The sequence below is a fragment of the Watersipora subatra genome, chromosome 11, assembly GCF_963576615.1.
Source record: "Watersipora subatra chromosome 11, tzWatSuba1.1, whole genome shotgun sequence".
NCBI classification, from domain to species: Eukaryota; Metazoa; Bryozoa; class Gymnolaemata; order Cheilostomatida; family Watersiporidae; genus Watersipora; species Watersipora subatra.
Genome location: NC_088718.1, coordinates 14836428 through 14859379, shown reverse-complemented (window position 1 = coordinate 14859379; position 22952 = coordinate 14836428). Strand labels below are relative to the sequence as shown.

Here is a 22952-nt window from a genome sequence, read left to right as displayed (position 1 = left end):
ATAGGACCATCTCGATTGGATGACAGTAGCAAAGCCAAGAGGCCGGCTCGGCCCCTCTGAGCTGGTAGAGACTTAAATAGTCTTGCAAGACCGAGACAAAGAGGGACAAAGCCGGCTCTCGACCTGATCGGTCTTTGACAGACGGGCCAGGCCAGCCAGGCCTGGACAGCCAGGCCGCAACAGATGAATGACTGACCTGCTACTGTGCCGGCAGATAAATACCGGCTTGCTATTGAGCCAGCTCTGGTAGAACTGACCTTCTACCGAGTCTACCTTCCTGGCAAAAGAGCAGAGCTGCCTGTCTTAAAGGTCTAAAAGAGTCACCTTTTGTTAACAACAAATCTGTAATTTCTCTTAAATGAATCTCAAATGAAGCTGATTTCAGGTAGTAAAAATTAAAATATATATTTTAATCTGTTCAATGATGACTATTCATTTCAACAGATCAAATGTACTTAAATCATTTCACATTTGTTAATTATGAAGGCTTATAAATGGAGAGAGTAGCAATGATAATTCTCCTAGTTAGTTAGTGTTTAACGGTTAAATTAACAGTTAGCTAATATTTAACATTTTATGAAATAAGTTTTTTTAATTAACATTTATCAACAAAAGGTTAAGGTAACTTGTATCTGTTTGCGGAAATAACAAATGATGGAATAAATTCTACCGGATGCTTATTTAGATAAGTAACATATACATTGTCATTAATTGATAAACCTTAGTATTGCGTAGTTGCCTGCTCTTACCTGTGAGAAAGAATGTAGCAATATGAATGGACGAAATTAGACTACTCTGTGACAGGCTTATGTTAAAGTGTTCCTTATGCGCAATAGTCACGACTCCAATAATTGCATAATTGAAGCCAACGTGCATGCAGTGAGATAGGAAGGACATAACTAGTATAACCCAAGCATAGCCTTTATCTTGCTCCAACTTTATAAACATTTTGATAGATCTCATGCTACAAGTAGACAATGTCATCAACTAAGCATGGGCTAACCTTTGATAAATCGTACAAGGATATAAGCAGCTTATTGGTCAGCACTATTTCAAGGTTTTTGTTGATAGGCTTCTATTTAAGCCTGGTTTCCATATGACAGCGCAAGGTGCGCACACAACGTCATATGTAGGCGGGCTGTGATGTGGAAACCTCATCGCACGACGATCGCATGACAATTGTACGATGATCGCAAAGGTTCAACCGCATGGAACCTCGCGACGGGTGCGTGCAATGATGTATCCCACAATAAACCACTCGACCTTTTCCACATATCCAACAATGCAAACAGAGGGATGTTTTGGCCTGTTTAAGTTTATATTGCAAAGAATTCGGTATCCCGTACAAATGAGTAAGCGGAAATGACCCACCGTGTCCGATGCAAGCATGGCGCCTACCCACGCTATGGAAACACTGTATCACAGCCAACGCAATGCATTGCAGATGGTCGCTTCGCCAGGCACGATCATTGCACCACTATGTGGATGCCAGGCTTTACTACCACAATTGTTACTGTTTTCATGTGTGGAAGTTTCTTTGATTTTTCTAAAGTATAACCCTGAGCATAATCTAAATTGCTACCAGATGTTTCAAGTCTGAGACCTTTCACTATCTTGAGTATACACGAAATAAAATGATGTGCTTTAAAAAGTTCCAGAGTATTACAACTAGTTTAATTACATTAAAACATGCTTAGTATAAAATCAAAACAAAAACTAACATGCGAGTTATGATAAAAACAAAACAACAGACTACATCAAGCTAGTTTCAATTATTTACCAGAATAAATAAGAGCCATAGATAAGTCAATCAGTAGAAAAACAACATGTTGTAGATTATAAATTCCCTCCGTAAACCTGTTACCTTAATTTCCTTAGCAGATTACAACCCTGCTAGAGCAGTTAAGCCAACAACCATTTCTACAGGGCACTGAATGTTAAAGCTGGTTAATATTAATTGCACTGAACTGGATTTTTCCAGTTTTCGATCGATATGTTATTGTTGAAATGGCCTTCACTCAGCTGGGCAGCCATATCAATCATTGCCTTTCTATAAATCAAAAGAATAATATATGCTATTCTATTGTTTCTATTCACTAGCTGTTAGAAAGATTTACATGACTGTTATACAACAGGGCAAATAAAAGAAATGTATTGATTTTGTAATAAGCTCAGCTGTGTAGTGCAGTCAACCGCCGCTTCTTTATATATATACAGTCAACCCTCGCTTCTTTATATATATACAGTCGAACCCGGCTTCTTTATATGTATACACAGTCAACCCCCGCTTTTTTATATATATACCGCAGACCCCTGCTTTATATGTATACACAGTCAACCTCCGCCTCTTTATACATATATATAAATATATATATATACCCAGTCGACCCCGGTTCTTTATATGTATACATAGTTGACCCCGCTTCTTTATTTATATATAAAGTCGACCCCGCTTCTTCATATGCATATACAGTCAACCTACGCTTCTTTATGTATATACAGTCGACCCCGCTTCTTTATATGTATGCACACAGTCGACCCCGCTTCTTTGTATATATATATATATATATATATATATATATATATATATATATATATATATATATATATATATATATATATATATATAGTCAACTCCGCTTTTTATATGTATACATAGTCAACCCCCGCTTCTTTATATGTATATACAGTCGACATCCGCTTATTTATATGTATACACAGTCGACTTTTGTTTTTCATATGTAGATAAAGTCGACTCCCATTTTTTGAACTTCCCTTCAACAGACTTTTAATTTTCCAGACAGTGCCTGAGGTTTAAGATTTCTGCAGGTCCAAAACCAGTTTACCGTAGCTCTGCAGCTGTGTTTGTTTGAAAAATGATGACTTTGATGGATAGGTGGCTGTCGCATATTCTATTGCAATTATTGCTTGTTATTATTACTGTTATTAATATTATATTGCACACTATTGCAGATATACCCATATTTTACTCTCTCATATATACCGTATATGTATATTGTACCATATTTTATTTGTTATTATTACTGTTATTAATATTATACTGCACCCTATAATTTGCAGATATTACTATATTGTACTCTCTCACGTATACTATATATGTATATTGTACCATATTGTAGTCTATGAGTATGTGTACGAGACAATATAGGCTGTTGAATGTACTGTACTTAATTTAAAATGTCCAGACATGGCCCGGTCTGTATTAGTATGAACAAATGAGGATTTGTCTGCACATTGCTTAGCAAAACATTCTCATTGTCTGTGAGCAGTCAGTACGAATATTTTCAAACCTAACAGCACGAATAATTTGAGTCTCTGACTAACATCGCAGTTATAAACTAGAAGGTAAGCGTTAATTAGTTCAGGTGCATGGGGTCACCAGGTCTATCTATTGTCTGTATATATTAGGATGAATGCTTTTGGAAAGACGACTCCACATTTTCTCTTCTGGTAACTGTATCAAATGAATTATGATTAAGGCATACAACTTTTTAATTTGATAAATTCGGAAATCAAGAATAGCATTATGCATTGTTATTTAATTTATTGAGCACATCAGATATATAAATAAATATGTAACCTACATAAATATGCACGACATTTAAAAAGGTGAAAAGCAAAAGCGATAATAGATTTAATAATGCATACAGCTCTTGTCAGTCACCGAATGTGCGACATAAATTAAAATACGCCGGTATTATGTTTAGTAACAGATTTCATCATTGGCTGCGTGACTGGCCAGTTCTCAGGGTTGTATTCTCTTGCTTTGATCTCTTCTTCAGTGCTGCCTCCTTGCACATAGATTGGCTTTTGCTCCCCTGAAAGACTAAGTAATTTTAATTGAAGAGGTCCTAGCTTAAGATATTCAGTCATATCATCATCGTGAAAGCCATAGTAGTTATCAAAGGGGTCATCGGCATCAGTAGCTGGGGTCAAAGGTCTCTCTTCGTAATGCTCGTCTACAACAAAAAGACAGGTTTTCAAAAAAAAAGTATTTGCTATAGATCCTAAAACAATGTCACACGGTTTGAAATTTACAAGCATCTATGTCTCTATGAATATGTATATGGTGTTGTCTTCTACTACTGCACAACTTGATTTTCGGGAAACTGCTTACTAAGAAAAGACAACTCTCAAAGTTATTAAAGCATTATCACATGCACTACTGGTACAAAGCTTCAGCATACACCATAATTTCTTTTAATATATAACACATTGTTTGAATGCCATACCCAATTATTTGAAGTATCTATCATTTCTTTTGGAGATGTGGAGCGGATTACATGTATTACAAACACATATAAAGCTACTTAAAACTAAAGTACTTGTAAAAACAAAAGTAATGAATTAATAACCAGCAAAGACATTATTTTCCATTTTAGTGAGTGGAGTTATCTTATCATAGCTAAATAACTAAACAAGCCTGTGAACGAACTAATGATTGGCCTGTCTTTGCCTTATCTGCTATCTGTGGCACTCCTGGACAACCAAATCACATAGGATACTTTAGTAAGCATCTTTATAAAAGTTCAATCTCATACTAATTGACGATTTAGCAAAAGAAGTTGATTGAGGAAAATTTGAAACTTTTTATAAACTGCAGGAGCAGATACTCGTTACAAGACAAAAAAAGCTATACCAAATATTTACCCAGTTGCTCTTCGGGCTCTGACTGGATGCCAGTGCTCTCAGCACCATCACTAATGCTGTACATTAGCTCCTTAGCTCTCTCCAGCAAGGAAACCTATAGGGTAGCGTGTTAGATGTGTGAGGGATGACTACTGTGAATGCTTGCTAAACCAGTAGGCTAGCATTGCATTGTCAGAGAACTTAATCAAGAGAAAACAACCCTCAATATAATTTAACTGGGTGTCAGAACTGAACAATGCTAACTTTTATTTAAAATTGTCCCCGAACAAAAATGAAACAAAATTATTAAAATAAGGGATTTCAGGTTTAGCTAATTTTATCAAATTGTAAGCAATCAGCAATTGTCAAATAAGTAAATGTTGATGAGCAGATAGTAGAATAAACAGTTCCTATTGGACTAACAGTAGAATAAACAGTTCCTATTGGACTAACAGTAGAATAAATAGTTCTTATTGGACTAACAGTAAAATAAATAGTTCTTATTGGACTAACAGTAGAATAAATAGTTCTTATTGGACTAACAGTAGAATAAATAGTTCTTATTGGACTAACAGTAGAATAAGCAGTTCTTATTGGACTAACAGTAAAATAAACAGTTCCTATTGGACTAACAGTAGAATAAACAGTTCTTATTGGACTAACAGTAGAATAAACAGTTCTTATTAGACTAACAGTAGAATAAATAGTTCTTATTGGACTAACAGTAGAATAAGCAGTTCTTATTGGACTAACAGTAGAATAATCAGTTCCTATTGGACTAACAGTAGAATAAACAGTTCTTATTGGACTAACAGTAGAATAAACAGTTCTTATTGGACCAACAGTAGAATAAACAGTTCTTATTAGATTAACAGTAGAATAAACAGTTCCTATTGGACCAACAGTAGAATAAACAGTTCCTATTGGACCAATAGTAGAATAAAAACTGTCATTGGACCAACTGTCATATTAACAGATGCAATTTAACCGAATCTATCACAGCTCAAGAAATGCTTGATAAGGCTACCTTTTTGAGATCGACCTCAAGGATTCCCCCTTCAGCTAGAGTCTCAGCATCGTCAAACTGAGTGAGGAACAGATTCCTGTGAAGGGCCAAATATATTCATCGACAATTATAAGTCAGAGAACAAATTTGCTACTAAAATCATACCTATTGAAGTTTTAATAACAGGCTTAAAGTCAACATACTTTGTGCCTCGTTCAAATAATCAACTAAATTATTCAAGTGCCAGTATTTCGCATCACAAGAATATTTCGTTTATTGGTATTCGCATTTAAGAATATTACCTTTAATATACATTTAGTTAGTAACAGACCTTGAGAATACTAGTTCAGTCAATAATAGACCTTACGAATACTATGTAAGTCGGTTAATAACATATCTTGAGAATACTAGGTCAGTTAATAATAGACCTTAAGAATACTAGGTCGGTGTTATTACTGTGACATACCTGGTTATCTTGAGATCTTCAACGTTGCAATTGAAGAGCTCACTCATAAGATTCAGATTTTCCCTCTCCACTACTTCTACTTCTTTCTGCATGAGATCACACAACTCCTCATATCTCTCCACCTGCACAATCAATCTAATAATTATTATGAATTGAAGAAATCAATAGCTGGTAGCTGCTGTTTATGTATGATAGTAAACCCTTTAACTGAATAACTCTTTGGGTAAAAGCCTTAGCTGAACAGCTCTATTGGGATAAAAGCCTTAGCTGAAGAACTCTATAGGAATAAAAGCCTTAGCTGAATAACTCTATTGACAGTAAAAGCCTTAGCTGAATAACTCTATTGGAATAAAAGCCTTAGCTGAATAACTCTATTGACAGTAAAAGCCTTAGCTGAATAACACTAATGTAATAAAAGTCTTAGCTGATCAGCTCTATTGGGATAAATGTCTCAACTGAATAATTCTATTGGCATAAATCCTTTAACTGAATATCTCTATTGAGACACTAATCTAAAAATCGGGATTACCTCAACTTTCATCCAATCATTATCAAGGACCTCTTGTCTATCTTTCTTGTCAAGGGTCGCCATAGCCTTCTATAAAAATATACAAAATGATTTTTATTTTACATCATACACAAATAGCCTGAGTTCTATACAGGCTAGCCTATGCATTTAAAGGCTCAGTCTTAGCGAGTAGCTCTATGAATTGATCTCTTTTTTTCATTAGACACTTAAAACACTTTTGGCTACATTCTGACACCTTACCACTTTTTTCAGTTTCCAGCAACTTTTGTAATCAGCAATAGCACTTGACTTGTTTGTTTAAAGACATTTCAAGACTAACTTTTTAAAATCTTAATTAGATTTTCAAAAGTTCAGTTACGAAACAAAAATCATTTACCACTCAGCAGAAGACATTCTGGAGAGTCGCAGTCTCTGAAGCAGCCACAGGAAAATATTATCATATGGTTATTGTTTCACAGGTCAAATCAGCCATTCTGCTATAAAAGCCTTACATTTTTCAGTTTGATAAAGAGTAAACTTGCATCTTTTTTATGTGTGAGGCTGCAATAAGGCAGCAGATTTTTTAGAACACAGCCTACTAAACCATGAAAAGTTTAAAGAAACTTATAAAATTACACGTTGAAGGTTTTATTATTATCAACATCAGTAGCTTTTACACAAATGTGTTTTCATAAATGTTAGATGAAATACAGTAAACGACAACCTTTACTATAATAAGAACCATGTTCGTCCAAAACCGCGCTAAGAGCGTTAGGAAAAAAGATTACACTGCCTGGGAATCAAACCCCAAACCCCAAATGTTCAGATTTAGCCCAGCACCCTACCACTCCATTACTCAATCTCGCCGCTTCATGGAATAATTTTGCACACACTTACTACACACTCTGACACTTATCTCACTGACTCGTATATAAAAACATGGCTAACCTCAGAGGCGCTGTGTTTTTGTGTGTCGAGAGTCCAGTCTAGGTGAGAAATTATCTTCTCTCTTGAAACCTCCAAGTTCCTAGACATGTGCTCTAAAATGGATATGAGGGTTTAAACTCGAAGAAATATCCATTATTTATGGTTTATAAGAAAGAGCCAAGAATCGGTGAACTTTTCTTTGACTGAAGCCTATAATTAATTTTATAAACGGAAACTATTAATCGTGGTCTGCCAATCCCGTCAAGCCTCAGTTTTAGATATATCAAACAAACAAAAAGTTTTCATGTTTCAAGATGTTTTGGCAAATTGAAGTTTTAAGTATAAGCAAGCTGAATTCAGTTTAAAATGTTGCCAACTAGAATAGAATTAAAAGTCTATAGTTAGAGGGCCCCTAGTTATGTCCCCCGTTCTGGTGCGAACTTTGCTAGCCATGACACTAATTAAGTTAAGCCATGACTATTATTCCTCAGTATCCCCTATTTTATGAATTTGATGCTAAACAAAACTTTAAGCCCTCATTGTCTTTAATGAAGCTGGAAGTCCATGCTTCTTATCATAGTCCATCAATTCAACAAAAAAGCACCTGTTATTACCTATCATTTCGTCATAACTCTCCTTCATGTCTCTCAGCTCCTTCTCAAGGAGTTCTATTTGCTTAGCTCTATGATGTGATCCATTAGCCTTATAATCTAGCCACCGAGCTTTTTCCTTGCGAACACGTGATATTGTCTTCTCTATGCTTAGGATCTCAGCCTGCATTTCTAAAAGAATTGAAGGGCACGAGGTGGTTAATTTTGCCTTTAGTTATATGAAATCTATACATATATATACAGTTAAACCTCAATTTTCAACCATAATCCATTCCAGAAGACTGTACCAGTTTCTTTATATTTTTACTATAGCCTTGCAATGCATTAATTATTAGCATTCCGATTTTTTTGCTGACAAGATAGCAGTTACAATCTGATACAATCAAACATTTTATATAAAAATTTAAATATAACATAACATGGGCAAGTAGCATTGTGTGAACTTGTTTTGATGGTATTTTATATGCAACTATTATTATAATACAACTTTGTTTCTCTCGTGTCTTGCCATCCTCCATCTCTCTTTCAGCTTCTCTCGCTATGTAAGCCAGACACCAAATACCTCAGTTTCTCTCGGTATGTAAGCCAGACACCATACCTAATACCTCAGTTTCTCTCGCTATGTAAGCCAGACACTACACCAAATACCTCAGTTTCTCAAACTACCTTCCAGTTTCTTGTCCTCGTCTTTACAAGCTTCCCACTTTTCCTCCAAAGCTTTCATCACATGTGTTTTGCCTATTTTCTCAGCTGAAAGATTTCGCTTTTCAAACTCTTTGGACTGTTTCAGGAGCAACTTGATGTACTGAGACTGTTCTTCAAGCAACCGCTGATTCTGTGAACAGGAAGTAGGATAGACTAATGGGATAGGAGTTAGAATAACGGCCTAGTGGATAGAGTGAGCTATCAAAACAAGCGATCATGTAAGTTAGAGGAGGCTTCTAAAACAACTTTTGTTAGTGTGGTTGTCCTTCAAATTATTAAATAAAACTGTACATTTCTTTTTTATTGATAGTTTTCTAGATGCAAGCTGCTTCCTCCATACCTTGTCTTATAATCAATTATGGGGCTACAACTCGTACAAATCAGAACTTTCTAAATGTTGGTGTAAATCATGACGGATCCACGGTGTGATGATTGTATTTTGTACTTATCAAAATATACCCTCAACAATCTTATTGCTAATTCTTTTGATCTTTTGTTAAAAACATAGATATAGTAAACTCTCTAGATTATTACATAGATATAGTAAACCCTTTAGATTATTACATAGATATAGCAAACCCTCTGGATTATTACATAGATATAGTAAACCCTTTACTATATCTATGTAATAATCTAGAGAGTTTAATATATCTATGGCTAAAAATAAGAAGATGCATACTTAAACTTAGTAGTTGCAAATCTTCCTTGTATAAATTTTGTGTGTGTTTATGACATCACATGGCAATACATTTTTATCTATTGATTTTGCGTGGCACCATATGTAAAACATTTTTCTATAAAATGATTATGGACTTCCCAATAAAAGTTCATACCTATTATATATAAATCTAAAAGTTTGTCTTTATCTGTGGTTATTTGTCTGTTCAGTTATATGTCTGTCCACAGTTATATGTCTGTCCACAGTTATATGTCTGTCCACAGTTATATGTCTGTCCGCAGTTATATGTCTGTCCACAGTTATATGTCTGTCCACAGTTATAGCTATCAAAATCTTAGAATGAAAAGCTCACTTCTTGCTGGATTAGAACTTAAGAAGATTACAACCGCAAGTTTGTAAACCAATCATCTACCTACAAGTCTACGAAGTTCTTACAACTCCATCGCTCTTATTATACACTGCATACCCTTTTTCCGATTGCACACGCTAAATGTTGTATTAATTGATACATTGCACTCACGGATTACGATGCCCCGGTTATAAAATATGTTTCACCTAACTCTATGAAACACGATGCTTTTTTCTCCTCACCATACTAGAGCAAATTTGTTTTCTGTCATACGATATCATCCACAATTTCTCTCAAAATTAAAATTTGGCGATTGATTGCGACAAAATAACAAAAATCTCTATATGCTATTTGCCGAAATACCTTCCACAATGCGGGAAAGAGATATACGTTGTTTGCTATCTCAGCTCAGCACTATTCGTTATGGTAAAAACGGATTCGCAAACAGATAAGTGATAAACTTTTAGTTTAAATGTTTGATGCTTTGTAAAATACATTCTAAAACTTCCTTCAAGTATGTTATTAGTAAGATAAATTTATTTAAGTTCAATTCATCGTTTATGTTACACATCTGTCTCGAAGGTAAAAACTCCTCACGGTATGTTATGTGTGTAGTACATTGTAGTGTAACATTTTTTTGTAGATTATAACCACTAAATACACCAAGTTATTGTAGGTAACTATAGTTACTAAGGTTAGCATATTGTTATTGTAGGTAACTATAGTTACTAAGGTTAACATATTGTTTTATTACTCAATATTAGTGATGATGATTTAGGTGATGTTTACCAGAAGGTGTGTGCATTAGATAGTTAATATGGGTTTCTATACCAATCTATACAATTTTTTCGCCTTATACACTGAAACGAATTAAAATCATAAAACTGTATACAAAATAATTTTTCATCGTAATCATAGCAAAACAGACAATATTTAGCCATTACTTGCTAATAATTTCACATTTAGGATACATTTAATCACTTTTACAGTTTTATTTTTTCTCCCAAATTATTCCAACAAAACACTTCCTTCATGATATGAAATTTGAAAGTTGCAGTTGTTTAAAAGAAAAAGTTTGAAAATCTTTTGAGTTGTTTTATTTTCTCTCTTAATTTATTTGAACTGCACAAAAACACTTTTCTCGTGATATGAAGTTTAAAAGTTAAAAAGGTAAATGTTGTTTATGTTAAATAAAAATAAGTTTTTTGTCCAAAGACTTTTTTATCACCCGAGCACCGCCAGGCATTCATCTAGTATGTACATGTACGTATCACAGCAGCAGCACATTCAAATGGCAGCTGAATTGTTTAGGGAAATGTCGAAAAATATGAATTGAAAATTGTCTACAAATTAAACTAGTTTATAAAACGTAAGACTCAACTTACACGATCTGTGAATCTTTCTTTTTGTTCTTCCAGGTTGCTCTCATCAAATTTGACATCTTCAATCTGTTTTTCTACCAGACCAATTCTGAAAGAGCCAAAAGTAGAACTGCAGACGATACTTAATCTTACACAATCATCTTGTTATGAACTGCATTTACATATGAGTTACTAGAGTGATCTCTTGCAGTCTCTGGAGTGTATTCAATAATTAATATCTAATATCAACAATATACAATATCTATATAATCTATATACATGTGTATCTATATAATGTATATCGATGCAGATGAGGTGAAACAGGAAAAAGCTTGATTAAAGTTAGAATCAAATAACGAGAGTTGTCCATTCTTGTATATATATTAAAATTAGCTCATCCTCAGTTTAGCAAGACTCCAACTGAAAAACATTTTATTGTAACCAGAAATAGACTGATCAAATAACTTAAAAATACTACTTTTGAAGGCAGCAACCCTATTAGAATAAAGAAGCTGCCAACATCTTCATAGGTGTTATACCTGTATGCCAGGATGGCCTCTTGAAAGGTGATTACTGGTTCCTTGCTCTTTCCTTTTTTACCTTTTCCACTTTTTTTGCCGGACTTTTTAGCATTCTTCTTTTTAGGAGGCATGTTGGTAATGTGGCTAGATATTACACTGGAGACTCTCTGATTATATAGCTTGATGCATTATGCTAGAGTGACTGTAAAGACGCAATAAATTTAAATCGCTAAATCATTGACTGTGAATATTTCAACTTTATAATGCATTTTTATGAGAGTCACTGACCCATGTAACAAAATAAAATAAATGTGTCATTTTTAGAAAGAAACTTTGCAAATTGTACAGATTGTTTCATAAATCTTGATTTTGACTAGTTTGAGCAATCTTTAAATTTTCAAAACGAGATTTTAATTCAACACACATTACACCAATTGAGTCAACGTTTACTCTGAAACAGTTTGTAGAGCAAAATTGCAATTAGAAGAGCCTAATTCATTTTAGAAATTGTTGATGATTTAATATTCTTGTTTTGATGTAGCTGGATTCATTGTCTGCATGGCTAAGGAAAGACATGCTAGAGCGCTATATATGCTACATTGTAGTCAGTTCACTACTAACATTATTCGAGGTTTGGTAACAGCTGTTAAACATAAAATAGTAAACCATGAAATAATGAAAGTTCAGGCAGCATATACTAAATCGTTTGGGCAAAAAATTAGGCTCTACAGTTTTGTGCTTGAAGGTTTTTTTCTTTCATAAATGAGCACGACGAGTAACGATTAATAGTAAAAAAGATATGGTCTCTCTCTACTCGAGCCATAACAAAAGGAGAACGTTCAACAATATACACCAACAAATCAATGTACCCTAACAGCTTCCTTCCACAAACTGTCAAAAATTTAAGGCAAAGATTGCGCAATAACTGCATATATAAAACCTCTAACGCAATTTCTTCTAATACAACACTTCTAATACCACATTTCCAACACTGCTACAGAGCCTAATTGCTTTAAAATCCGGCAGATACTGTTAAACACTGGCTAATGACTTTAATTTATGAGGTGCACCACTTGTTCATGCTTTAGTGTGTCCAAAAGAAGAAGAGTAAGAGCGTGAGTAAACGATTGGGTCGCCCGAATGCAAAAGTGCTATAAATTGAAAAGTCTACCTGCAGAACTAGGATGGCTTTAATTCTTAAGCCCTTTCGTGAGTAGGGTATTTTTTTATTAATACTAGGTGTGTTATACGGTATTAACTTAAAATGAAATAGTTTATTCACGGCCGTCTACCAAGGCGTACTGGTGACCTAGTAACCAAAAGACTAAAAGTTGGTAACAAGCGCTGTGGCGTAAACACATTAGAAACATATTGATAGAATTTTCCAAAAATACTAAAATGCAAATTAATTAAATTTCTTAATATTTTTGAAAATATATTTAAAAGCTCCATTTGCAAAAATTGTAAACAATTTAATACGCAGCTGAGTTTTATTAAAAATCAAGTTAAGCTTCATTCTAACGGTTTTATCGGCGATCTAGTAGGGCGCACGCGTCTCTCTAAGGAATGCGACAATTGTTCGGCAGCACCGGTTTGTTCATTTTGGCAAAATGATTTCATAACTCTCAACGTTAATAGCCGTTTCACGTTTACTACTTACGTAAGAATAGCTATGTATATTTGTGGTTTCTAAGGAGTATAGTAAAAACATTGACAGGTTTGACGTTCGAAGAGTTTGTATATCGACAACGGTTGGTCCAATCTCGACAGCGGTTGGTCCCAATCTTACAATAATAAGTACATTTATTAATATTACAATTAATATATTTTCGCATTATTATTTTATTTATGAAAATTCACAGTCTATAGTCGTATTATTTCTTTGTGTTCATTGATTTTCTCAATTTCCTCTTTTGAGCAGTTCATTCACAATTTTGTTATCACCATTATGATAATGATTATGCAAAGGCATGCTACCAATTTAAAACTCGTTTAGCTTAGGCCTATATACTTAATCAGATAACCACCGGAGGCTATTTTTAATATGTGGTTGTAAAATTTATTCTATCACCGTGATATTGGTGTTGTACAGTACAGGATAAATTGTCGATATTCAGACCAACCTTTGTGTAGATTAGGACCAATCTCTGTCGAGATTGGGACTTGTCGATGTTGGGACTATTTCCGTGTAGTGTAAGTGAGGTAAACTTCACTTTAAATGTTTTTAACATGTCTTTCAGATCATGGGAGCTCAACAGTCGGCTCAAAGAGCAGAAACTGTTGTTCAATCACTACCGATAACACCTACACAAGAAAATAAATCAGCTACTACTAGCTCTTCAAAAGGATCTTGTCCAATAGACCACAAACAGTCAACCGAAATCACACCAAATCGTCCTTCAGGTGAGTTAGCTCCTTCATCAAGCTTACATACAACAAATAAATTTTGCGTTCTTAACTTGTCTATTATGGCATAACTGTCTTTAAAACAATTTTACTTGGATAACATGCTATTAGTTTTGCACTCGACCTGCTTGTTATTGGCACTCAGCCAATGTCCAGAAATCTAGTCATTCGTATTATAATACTTTTAGTATGCCCCATACAACACTCCAGTGGCAGTCTTGCAGAAACACAGAAGCAATATCCTAGTGAATGTCCAATGAATGCAGCCAATCACAGCGATTACATTGATCCAACAAATATGGTTAGTGTGATTCATTTCCTGAACTGATCTGTTTGTTTAAAGATTTAAGCAGTGTTTTTTTCCAAGTGTTTTTAGTCTATTCAACTAATTCTTGTAAAATTCACCAGCAACTGATCTCTAGTTAATGTTCAATTAAAAGGTATGGATTTACTTGACTATAGAAGTACAGCTGAACATCTAAACAGTTGGTGAGAAATAATAGTTATTAGCTTTATTTTCTTTGTACTAGGGAATAGAATTTTCCATCATACGCACCTCTAGTATTCATCTTATGTCTGATTCGGAAACAAATTTTCACAGAACTGATCATTCACGTGGTCAATGCAAAATACTCCTACACAATTCAAGACATTGTCACTTTTCCAAAATTGTAGATGCCGGCCCCTAATCAACGGCCCGCACCAGACCAGCCATTTGATCTCTCCAAGGATCGAGAAGTTTCCACGATTCCAAATGCAAGTGGAGGTGCTTGGACTTACCCATCAGAGCAGATGTTCTGGAATGCTATGCTTCGCAAGGGTAGGAAAAACTGTTGACAGGTTTTTACGTATTTGAAGACTACTGCAACGTTCAAGTGTCCGTGGTTGTGTCTCAGCATAGATATTAACTATATATGGCAATGAATTAAAGTCATGTTATGTAGCACTGCTGTATTGTCAGTTAAAACTTTACAAGTAACTCAAACAATCTTTGAGGAGAGTTTTTTGAACTACACAGTTTATGATTAGGTATGAAAGCTTCATGAATACCTGCAGAAAAGTTAAATGGAGAGCTGCATTAATGGAAAATGGACTAAATGTAATATGGACCATGAGTGTAGGCAATCATTTGGTGATCGAGTACAATGTTTGCTTTGTTTACGGCAAGCAGAGGCTATGCTTATTTTAAGAGTAATTTGCGTGGACAATGACTCTGTGATCTTGGCTGGACATGTGGTAAGGGAGGCTTGACATCTGTAGACACATCCAGTCGTAGGGAGCTCTTTAATGTCATATGCCATTCATGGCACCACTAGTAGCCTGTTTTGGAAAATTAACTCCAGCCTCATGTTCAAAGGTCACAACAAACCACTAGGTCATGGTCGCTCAATATAGACAAGGAGTGGTAAGGCATCACTGAAACTCCAATTATCTCTCATTAGTAGTTTGGTGGAACTCGCTGTGCTTATTTGCTTCTTTGTCTGTTGAAAAGTTGTTATTATCATCTGCGAGTGTTTCACATTGCTTTTTGGGGAATGGGTGTCAACCGGGACGAATGAAGACTAGAACCAGTGCACGATTGTACCAATCTTTTTACGTTTGTCTCATTCAGCAAAAGCTTGCCAAATTTTTAGGATCTTGTTTTGTTTAGAAGTTGAAAACCAGCAGTGCTCGTCTGTTTGGGCGGAAATGAAAACTACCTATATCTCTTGTGAATATATATATAGTGTCTCTTGTAAATTCAACAATAAATTATTTTAGTTTTTCACCCGTTGTAAGTCCAGCAATGCTTATGATTTTTGAATTTTTATTAAATAGTCAGCATGTAGGTGTTTAAGGGACTGGTTCACAGCAACCACATGAAAGCAGTTTTGAAACTAAATATTTTTAGTTTGGCTGATCTGGCTGACGGCACGGAGCACATGTGTGTCATGTTGAGCAGAAATCGGTCAAACAATGTGGAAACACAGTGTTTACTTGGACTAACAGATGCCACACAGTGGCAATGTGGGATTTATTGATGTATATTGCATAATAAATAAATAATAATAATGCACAAATTACCGATGATGATTTTTAAAAACCTTATAAATATATATATATATATGTGTTTATTTGGTTATTTCTGCATTAGTTTGATGTTGATATGACGCTTGTCAGCAGCTCATAAACAGAAATCACTAAAATCACAGAAATCACTAACAGTTTCTTGTTCATTAATTTTTTGATTACTTTTTTTCAAATTTTCATTAAATCATATAAAAACTGGAAATTTGCAGCGTGTTTTCGTAGGCACACAATTACAAAGTGGAATTAGCTAATATCGATTATAAGAGTGGTGTACATTGTTGTTCTACACAGTGGTGCTGATAATGGATAGAACTTTGTAGGATGGAGGTGGAAAGATGAAGAGATCGAGAGTAAGGACATGACAAATATAATCAAGATACACAACGCGAACAATGAGCAAGCCTGGCAGGAAATACTGAAGTGGGAAATTATTCATGCCAGGTAAGTGAAGATAACTCTTACAGCATAGCCATATTCAGATAACCTATTAGATTGCTATTTCATGGTTACAGTCAAGTTGTCGATTGGTCAAAAGCCGCAGCTGGATGTTAGGAAAAATATCGCATCGTGTGGGATTTGAACTCCTGATTTTCAGCATGGTAGACTGACACTCTAACAACTGCACCAATTAGTAGTCCCCTAGCTGTCCACAATAATTATACATATGGTTATCACACCGGATGATCTCTCACAGCACACTGGACTACCAGAGTACTAGTAATGATAAAGGCTGGTAGCAAACATAAACTATTATTGCATTAACGTGATAACGTGACAGGCGGGGTTTTAATATTATTTTTGTTTAATTTGGACCAAATAAAAGGTTTTCTCCACATTGTCAATCGTGAAAATGGAAAGAAAGATCTCTGTAAATTATTGACTGGAAATGGCTGCACACTATATCGCTATATTCAGTATTGACTGGAAACGGCTGCACACTATATCGCTATATTCAGTATTGACTGGAAACGGCTGCACACTATATCGCTATATTCAGTATTGACTGGAAACGGCTGCACACTATATCGCTATATTCAGTATTGACTAGAAACGGCTGCACACTATATAGCTATATTCAGTATTGACTGGAAACGGCTGCACACTATATAGCTATATTCAGTATTGACTGGAAACGGCTGCACACTATATAGCTATATTCAGTATTGACTGGAAACGGCTGCACACTATATAGCTATATTCAGTATTGACTGGAAACGGCTGCACACTATATAGCTATATTCAGTATTGACTGGAAACGGCTGCACACTAGATAACTATATTCAGTATTGACTGGAAACGGCTGCGCACTATATAGCTATATTCAGTATTGACTGGAAACGGCTGCACACTATATCGCTATATTCAGTATTGACTGGAAACGGCTGCACACTATATAGCTATATTCAGTATTGACTGGAAACGGCTGCACACTATATAGCTATATTCAGTATTGACTGGAAACGGCTGCACACTATATAGCTATATTCAGTATTGACTGGAAACGGCTGCGCACTATATAGCTATATTCAGTATTGACTGGAAACGGCTGCACACTATATAGCTATATTCAGTATTGACTGGAAACGACTGCACACTATATAGCTATATTCAGTATTGACTGGAAACGGCTGCACACTATAAAGCTATATTCAGATTCCTTACCTTTAAACTGAATTATCTAAAAATTGTTCGTTCAAAATTCTTATTCATGGAATTAGAGCGTGTATTAATAGTTTGTTAAAAGATGACTTCTGAGAATAGCAATTTTCTATGGACAACTTTGTAAATTTGAAGTAAAGCTGTAGATTTTGTGCTAGCACACTTCGCAAAATGTACTCACAAGCTGATTAGTGTCATTCTATAACTACCGCCTGAAGATTATTGCGGTACGCGTAAATACAAGGTAGGCATTTTCGATAATTGCGGAATCTGCTGCTACCTTGCGTTGTATTGATCCGCCATGTTGAGTAACCATAACAACGTAGCGAAGTGACTAGATTGAAGAAGGATTAATGAGAGTGACTCCCATCAGACGTGATTTTGACTCGCATTCACTCATTGGCTAATCGTCTGCATTCGCTCGTATCTTATGTCTGCGTTTTGCAAAAAAACTGACCACCTTATGTTCGAGCTTGCTTTTCGAGTCTTTTGTCTTCAAAACCGGTTTCTTGTTTTTCTAACACGAAAATAATTGCTGCAAAATAAAATATCATGATTTCATTGCTATAAATATACCGTAAAACCTCTTTTTGAACATCTATTAAAACCTCTATGTATTTCCGAAATTATTGACTAGTTTCCTGCACAACGGAAAAAACAGTCAACACAATAAGTTTGTTTTCACCTTGTTTCCTGTTGGCTTTTTTGAGGTATTGTTATTGTAATTCTTTGTACTGTAGGAACTCATTCTATTATAGAAGCTGTAAGAGGGAGGTGTCTGGGTGAAGAGTTATTTAAACATTATATACTGTCATTTGCTGTTGTAAAAGGTTTTAGTAGCAAACTATTGTCAGGTTCTCTTTTTAGATCAGATGATAGCCCATTTCCTAAGTTAAAAAGATTCGGAGGGAGGGCTAAAGATTATACACCGAGAGCTAGGTTTCGTCATCATATTCTCAGGTAATGCATGCAAAGCCTTTATCTTTCATAGGGATCGGTCTATATGCGTGTTTCCATTACTGCTGAACAATTGAAAGGGCTCATGTCTTTCATGCTGTGAACAGCTGGAACAAATGCTAGAGTAACCAAAGCTAGGGTAACTAAGGCTAGGGCAGGGGTCGGCAACCTGCGGCTCCGAAGCCGCATGCTGCTCTTTCATTCCCTCGCTGTGACTCCCTCTGACTTTGGAATTTTCTCCTTTTAATACCATATGCCAAGTAATTCATAGAAATATGAAAATTTTATCACTAGATTTTGTAATATAATTTAAAAAGTTGTAATTATGGTGATAAATCAAACATTGCCGCTTGCTATGCGCCATTATTTACATTATGTTGTATTATTAGTACCTTATCACGTGATCGTCACATGACTGTAACATAAAAGTACCGGAAGGCCAGACCGCTACGAGATACCTTCTGATATTATGTCAACGAACTGGGTTAATTAAACAATTAGAAATCTAGTAAGGCTGGCCAGCCACTTAGGTCTGCAATATCGTCAACAACGCTACTGACAAACAACAACACTAATACACCTAGTACACTTTATAACAATTTATGCGCCAATAAAACCACTGAAATTATTTTATTGTTCTTTGCAAAAGTGTAATTTTGTTTTCTCAGCAGTTAACTCATTATACATGCCACACCTTTACGTTTTATGATGTAAACATTGTATAAAAACATTAAAAGCTAAACAAAAAAGTTACATGTGGTATTTATTTTTTAATTTGAAATATGAAGGGGGTTTGTTGCTCCCACTGCAGTCTTTCCTGTGGAAAATGGGTCCAAATGGCTCTTTGAGTGGAGAAGGTTGCCGACCCCTAGGCTAGGGTAACTAAAGCTAGGGTAACTAATGCTAGGTGTTTAGAACAATCATTGCATTTATTTCAAGGCCTCTCCGTTCATTCATAGAAGTATGAGTAGGAAGAGTGGCTCCTCGATGAGTTGCACGGAGTGGACAACTCCTTATTCATTATGGTGAAAACTTTAAACAGTCTCAATCATCGTCTGAGTTTCCTAATCTAGTTGAGACTCTTATAAATTCTATAAAATTTAATACATAATTTTGCTAACATACCATCCTGTTCTTAGTACATACCATCCTGTTCTTAGTACATACCATCCTGTTCTTAGTACATACCATCCTGTTCTTAGTACATACCATCCTGTTCTTAGTACAAACCAATAATGTATAAAATTAACATTAATAAATCCTTCTTTGTCACAGTGTCTGTCTGTTAGTTTACATAAATGCTATAAGTTTCCACATTTTCTGACAAATTTCATCTTAACCTCACACGCGTATACTCCGTGCCGCCTACCGAAAATATTTGGTTTAAAAACTCCATCATGACAATTGATGACATGACAATATGAGAAATTGTCGACGAATTTGATTGTGTTGTACACAGTAGACTTTAGGATGTTTAATTTTGCTGAGGTTTCCCGTATTGTCATGTTCTCCTCCGTGTAAAGATGCACTACGGTAAACTTCTTAAGCGTAGACATTGTGAATGAGTGACATTCTCTCAACAGCTTACAGCCAATTTATACAAAATTGGCCAACTTGAGTATTCAAGTTATGCAAGAGTCACAGACAACATGCTTTGAGAAAGTACCGAACATCTATTGAAGTTCATTTAGAACTTCAAAGTGATTCTGAGAGATGAACTAATCCTGCTGTGAGTGAGTTTGAGTAAACTTCTTAAAATTTGACTCACAATGAAAATTGTTTGGTAAATGGAGAGAGGATTAAAATATTCCTTTAAAACAAGATTAGTTGGGTTTCCTAGAGTGTAAGGATTTCATTGACATATTAATACTAGCTGTGCAACCCGCGTTGCCTGGGTAATAGAAGAGTCTTTGGACAGAAAATTGATTTGTATTTAACATATAACAACATTTGCCATTCTAACTTTCAAACTACATATCATGAGAAAAGTGTTTGGTCTTATAAACAATGAGAAGTCGGGAGAGTTGCTCGCTATTAGCCAGTTTAATAATGTGAGGGAACAGCTTCTCGTGATGTTATGCTATGACCCGCATCATACGCAAAGCAGTTAGGTATTTGCTCTCATATAATGACTTATATTGGCAAGCTAGCAATTCGATTTCTGTAGTCTAGTGGGTAAGGTGTCAGACTGGTGAAGGACAGGGCCCAAGATCAAATCTTGTTCAATACCGAATATTTATTCCAAGATTTTAAGATCTGTAGCTGGACACATACAAATACACATCCTACAAATACACATACATCGACCAACTTTGAGAAATATATATATATAGATGCATAGTTACTAGATGTTAAACTACCAAAACTGTGAGAAAACAAATTAAGTAAAAATTTGGTGATTCAACAATTGCGTCCCAACTATTTTGTTCGGCACTGTACATGTATTGCCATTTGTGTTTGGACAAATCAGTTTATTTACTTTCCTTGGCATGTGGGTCTAACAGTTGCTATCATCGAGTCTGTACTTGTATCAGTTGTCTGCACCTGTATTTGCAGGCAAAGTCTTCCATTTGATAGACACGACTGGGTTGTTGACCGCGGTGGAAAGGAAGTACGCTATGTCATCGACTACTACGATGTGGGCCCCGTCGATAAGGAGACCATGTGTTTTGCCGAGCTAGATGTGCGGCCGGCGCTTGATAGCTTTGAAGCAGTTTGGACAAGAAGTTATGTTTGGTACTGGAGGTGGAAGTCCTATCTATTTGACTCGGGGCGTGACAAAGTGATGGGGGCGTCAGCAGAACCCTCCACAACGCTTAGCGATAAGTGATCATCTAAGACTAACTTTTTTGGTCTTTGTTTGCTTTCAATGGCTGCTGGCAGACTAAATAGAGGGTTGTTGATCACGATATTGTGAATATGCTTCCTGCTGATAAATCACTGTACTGGTAGTCTAGGGTCGTCTGTGTGATCGGGCTGTCGCTTGCTGTGAAACTAATGTGATCGCAGTCCTTTCTCGGTACTATGCTTGGCAGCTGTAAAATGGAAAGAAAACACTGTACCATTGGTGTGTTAACTTTGTAAAGTTTTTGGCCACTGATGGATTTTATGGATTGAGGTTTTTATTTTAAATTTTGTGTTGATTTCACGCATATGCTCATTAAGTTAGTTTAAAAGTTTATCTTTGTACAGGAGTGCGAGTGTAGTCAATTACTTTCTAGCAGTAGACAAAATTAGTTGCTGTTAGTAGGGCAGGCTGTAGTAGGAGGGCTCGTAGCCTGAGGTTCATGAAAACTGATCGAATGTTGATTACATTATTCCGCTCCACTTCTATTTCCTGTGTATTCACATACGGTTGGTATGCGTGAAGCTTGGGTAGTGATTTTTCTGATGACCCACTGTAGGCTGAGTAATTTGAGGGTGTGACAAAGTACGAAGGCTATGTTATCGATGTGACACTATTTATTAAATTCTCACCTATACTTATTTTATCCAAGATGTCTAGAGATGAAAACTATACATGACCTATTCCTAAGAGTGGTTTGTTATTCCTGTGTATTTGCTGTCTTCAACAGTGGTTATAGCAGATAGCGCCTCATCTCTGAGTCACTCCTTTACCATCTTATTCAGGGGTTTGTAAAACCACGTCTAGTTATTTTAAGCAAACTTATTAAATCTTTTTCGCAACATTTACAGAAAGGGTATAGAATGTCTGACCAACTAAAGTTTACAGTATGGTTAAAAACCCAGACCAAAATTTATAACTCGAGTAGTAAATAAGAACCCCTACCAAAATTGGTCATCCGGGTAGAAGCTCCGGCTTAAAAATTCATCATGCATATAGCCTATAGAAAGCTTAGTTTGCAGCCCAATGATTTCTGCTTCTGTTCTGCTGGAATCTAGTCTTATCTGAATAATTTCACGGCTATTCAAAGTTGGCTTGGCGTGATTTTACCTAACAGTTCCTTGAAAATGTGTAAACTCTATGATTCCATTATTTTGCTTTCTGTTCTGTAACTATCAAAGTTTAATTCATAAAGTTAATTTCAGTTTTTTGTTTATAAATTTTCTTGTATT

General features: G+C 35.5%; 2 protein-coding genes across 4 annotated transcripts; one reads left to right on the top strand and one right to left on the bottom strand.

Annotated features, from left to right (window-relative positions):
• Nucleotides 1-3655: 3655 nt before the first annotated feature.
• LOC137408507 (coiled-coil domain-containing protein 83-like) lies at nt 3656-13074 on the bottom strand. The gene is made up of 11 exons (XM_068095059.1): nt 12955-13074; nt 11802-11985; nt 11287-11371; nt 8835-9003; nt 8172-8339; nt 7579-7670; nt 6652-6720; nt 6123-6244; nt 5678-5753; nt 4672-4765; nt 3656-3980 (listed from the first exon to the last, which is right to left on the bottom strand). Exons 2-11 carry the CDS (start codon nt 11912-11914, stop codon nt 3703-3705), a joined length of 1266 nt encoding a protein of 421 aa, XP_067951160.1. The 5' UTR covers nt 11915-11985; nt 12955-13074; the 3' UTR covers nt 3656-3702.
• A 240-nt stretch (nt 13075-13314) lies between these two features.
• Nucleotides 13315-22208, top strand: LOC137408263 (holocytochrome c-type synthase-like). Of its 3 annotated transcripts, none has more exons than XM_068094712.1 (7): nt 13315-13374; nt 14024-14186; nt 14378-14490; nt 14865-15009; nt 16580-16700; nt 18786-18878; nt 21432-22208. In XM_068094712.1, exons 2-7 carry the CDS (start codon nt 14027-14029, stop codon nt 21703-21705), a joined length of 906 nt encoding a protein of 301 aa, XP_067950813.1. In that variant the 5' UTR covers nt 13315-13374; nt 14024-14026; the 3' UTR covers nt 21706-22208. The 3 variants fall into 3 exon arrangements, with proteins under 3 accessions (XP_067950813.1, XP_067950811.1, XP_067950812.1); XM_068094710.1 differs by having other exon boundaries at nt 13364-13443; XM_068094711.1 differs by lacking the exon at nt 13315-13374 and adding an exon at nt 13381-13580.
• The last annotated feature ends 744 nt before the right edge of the window (nt 22209-22952 follow it).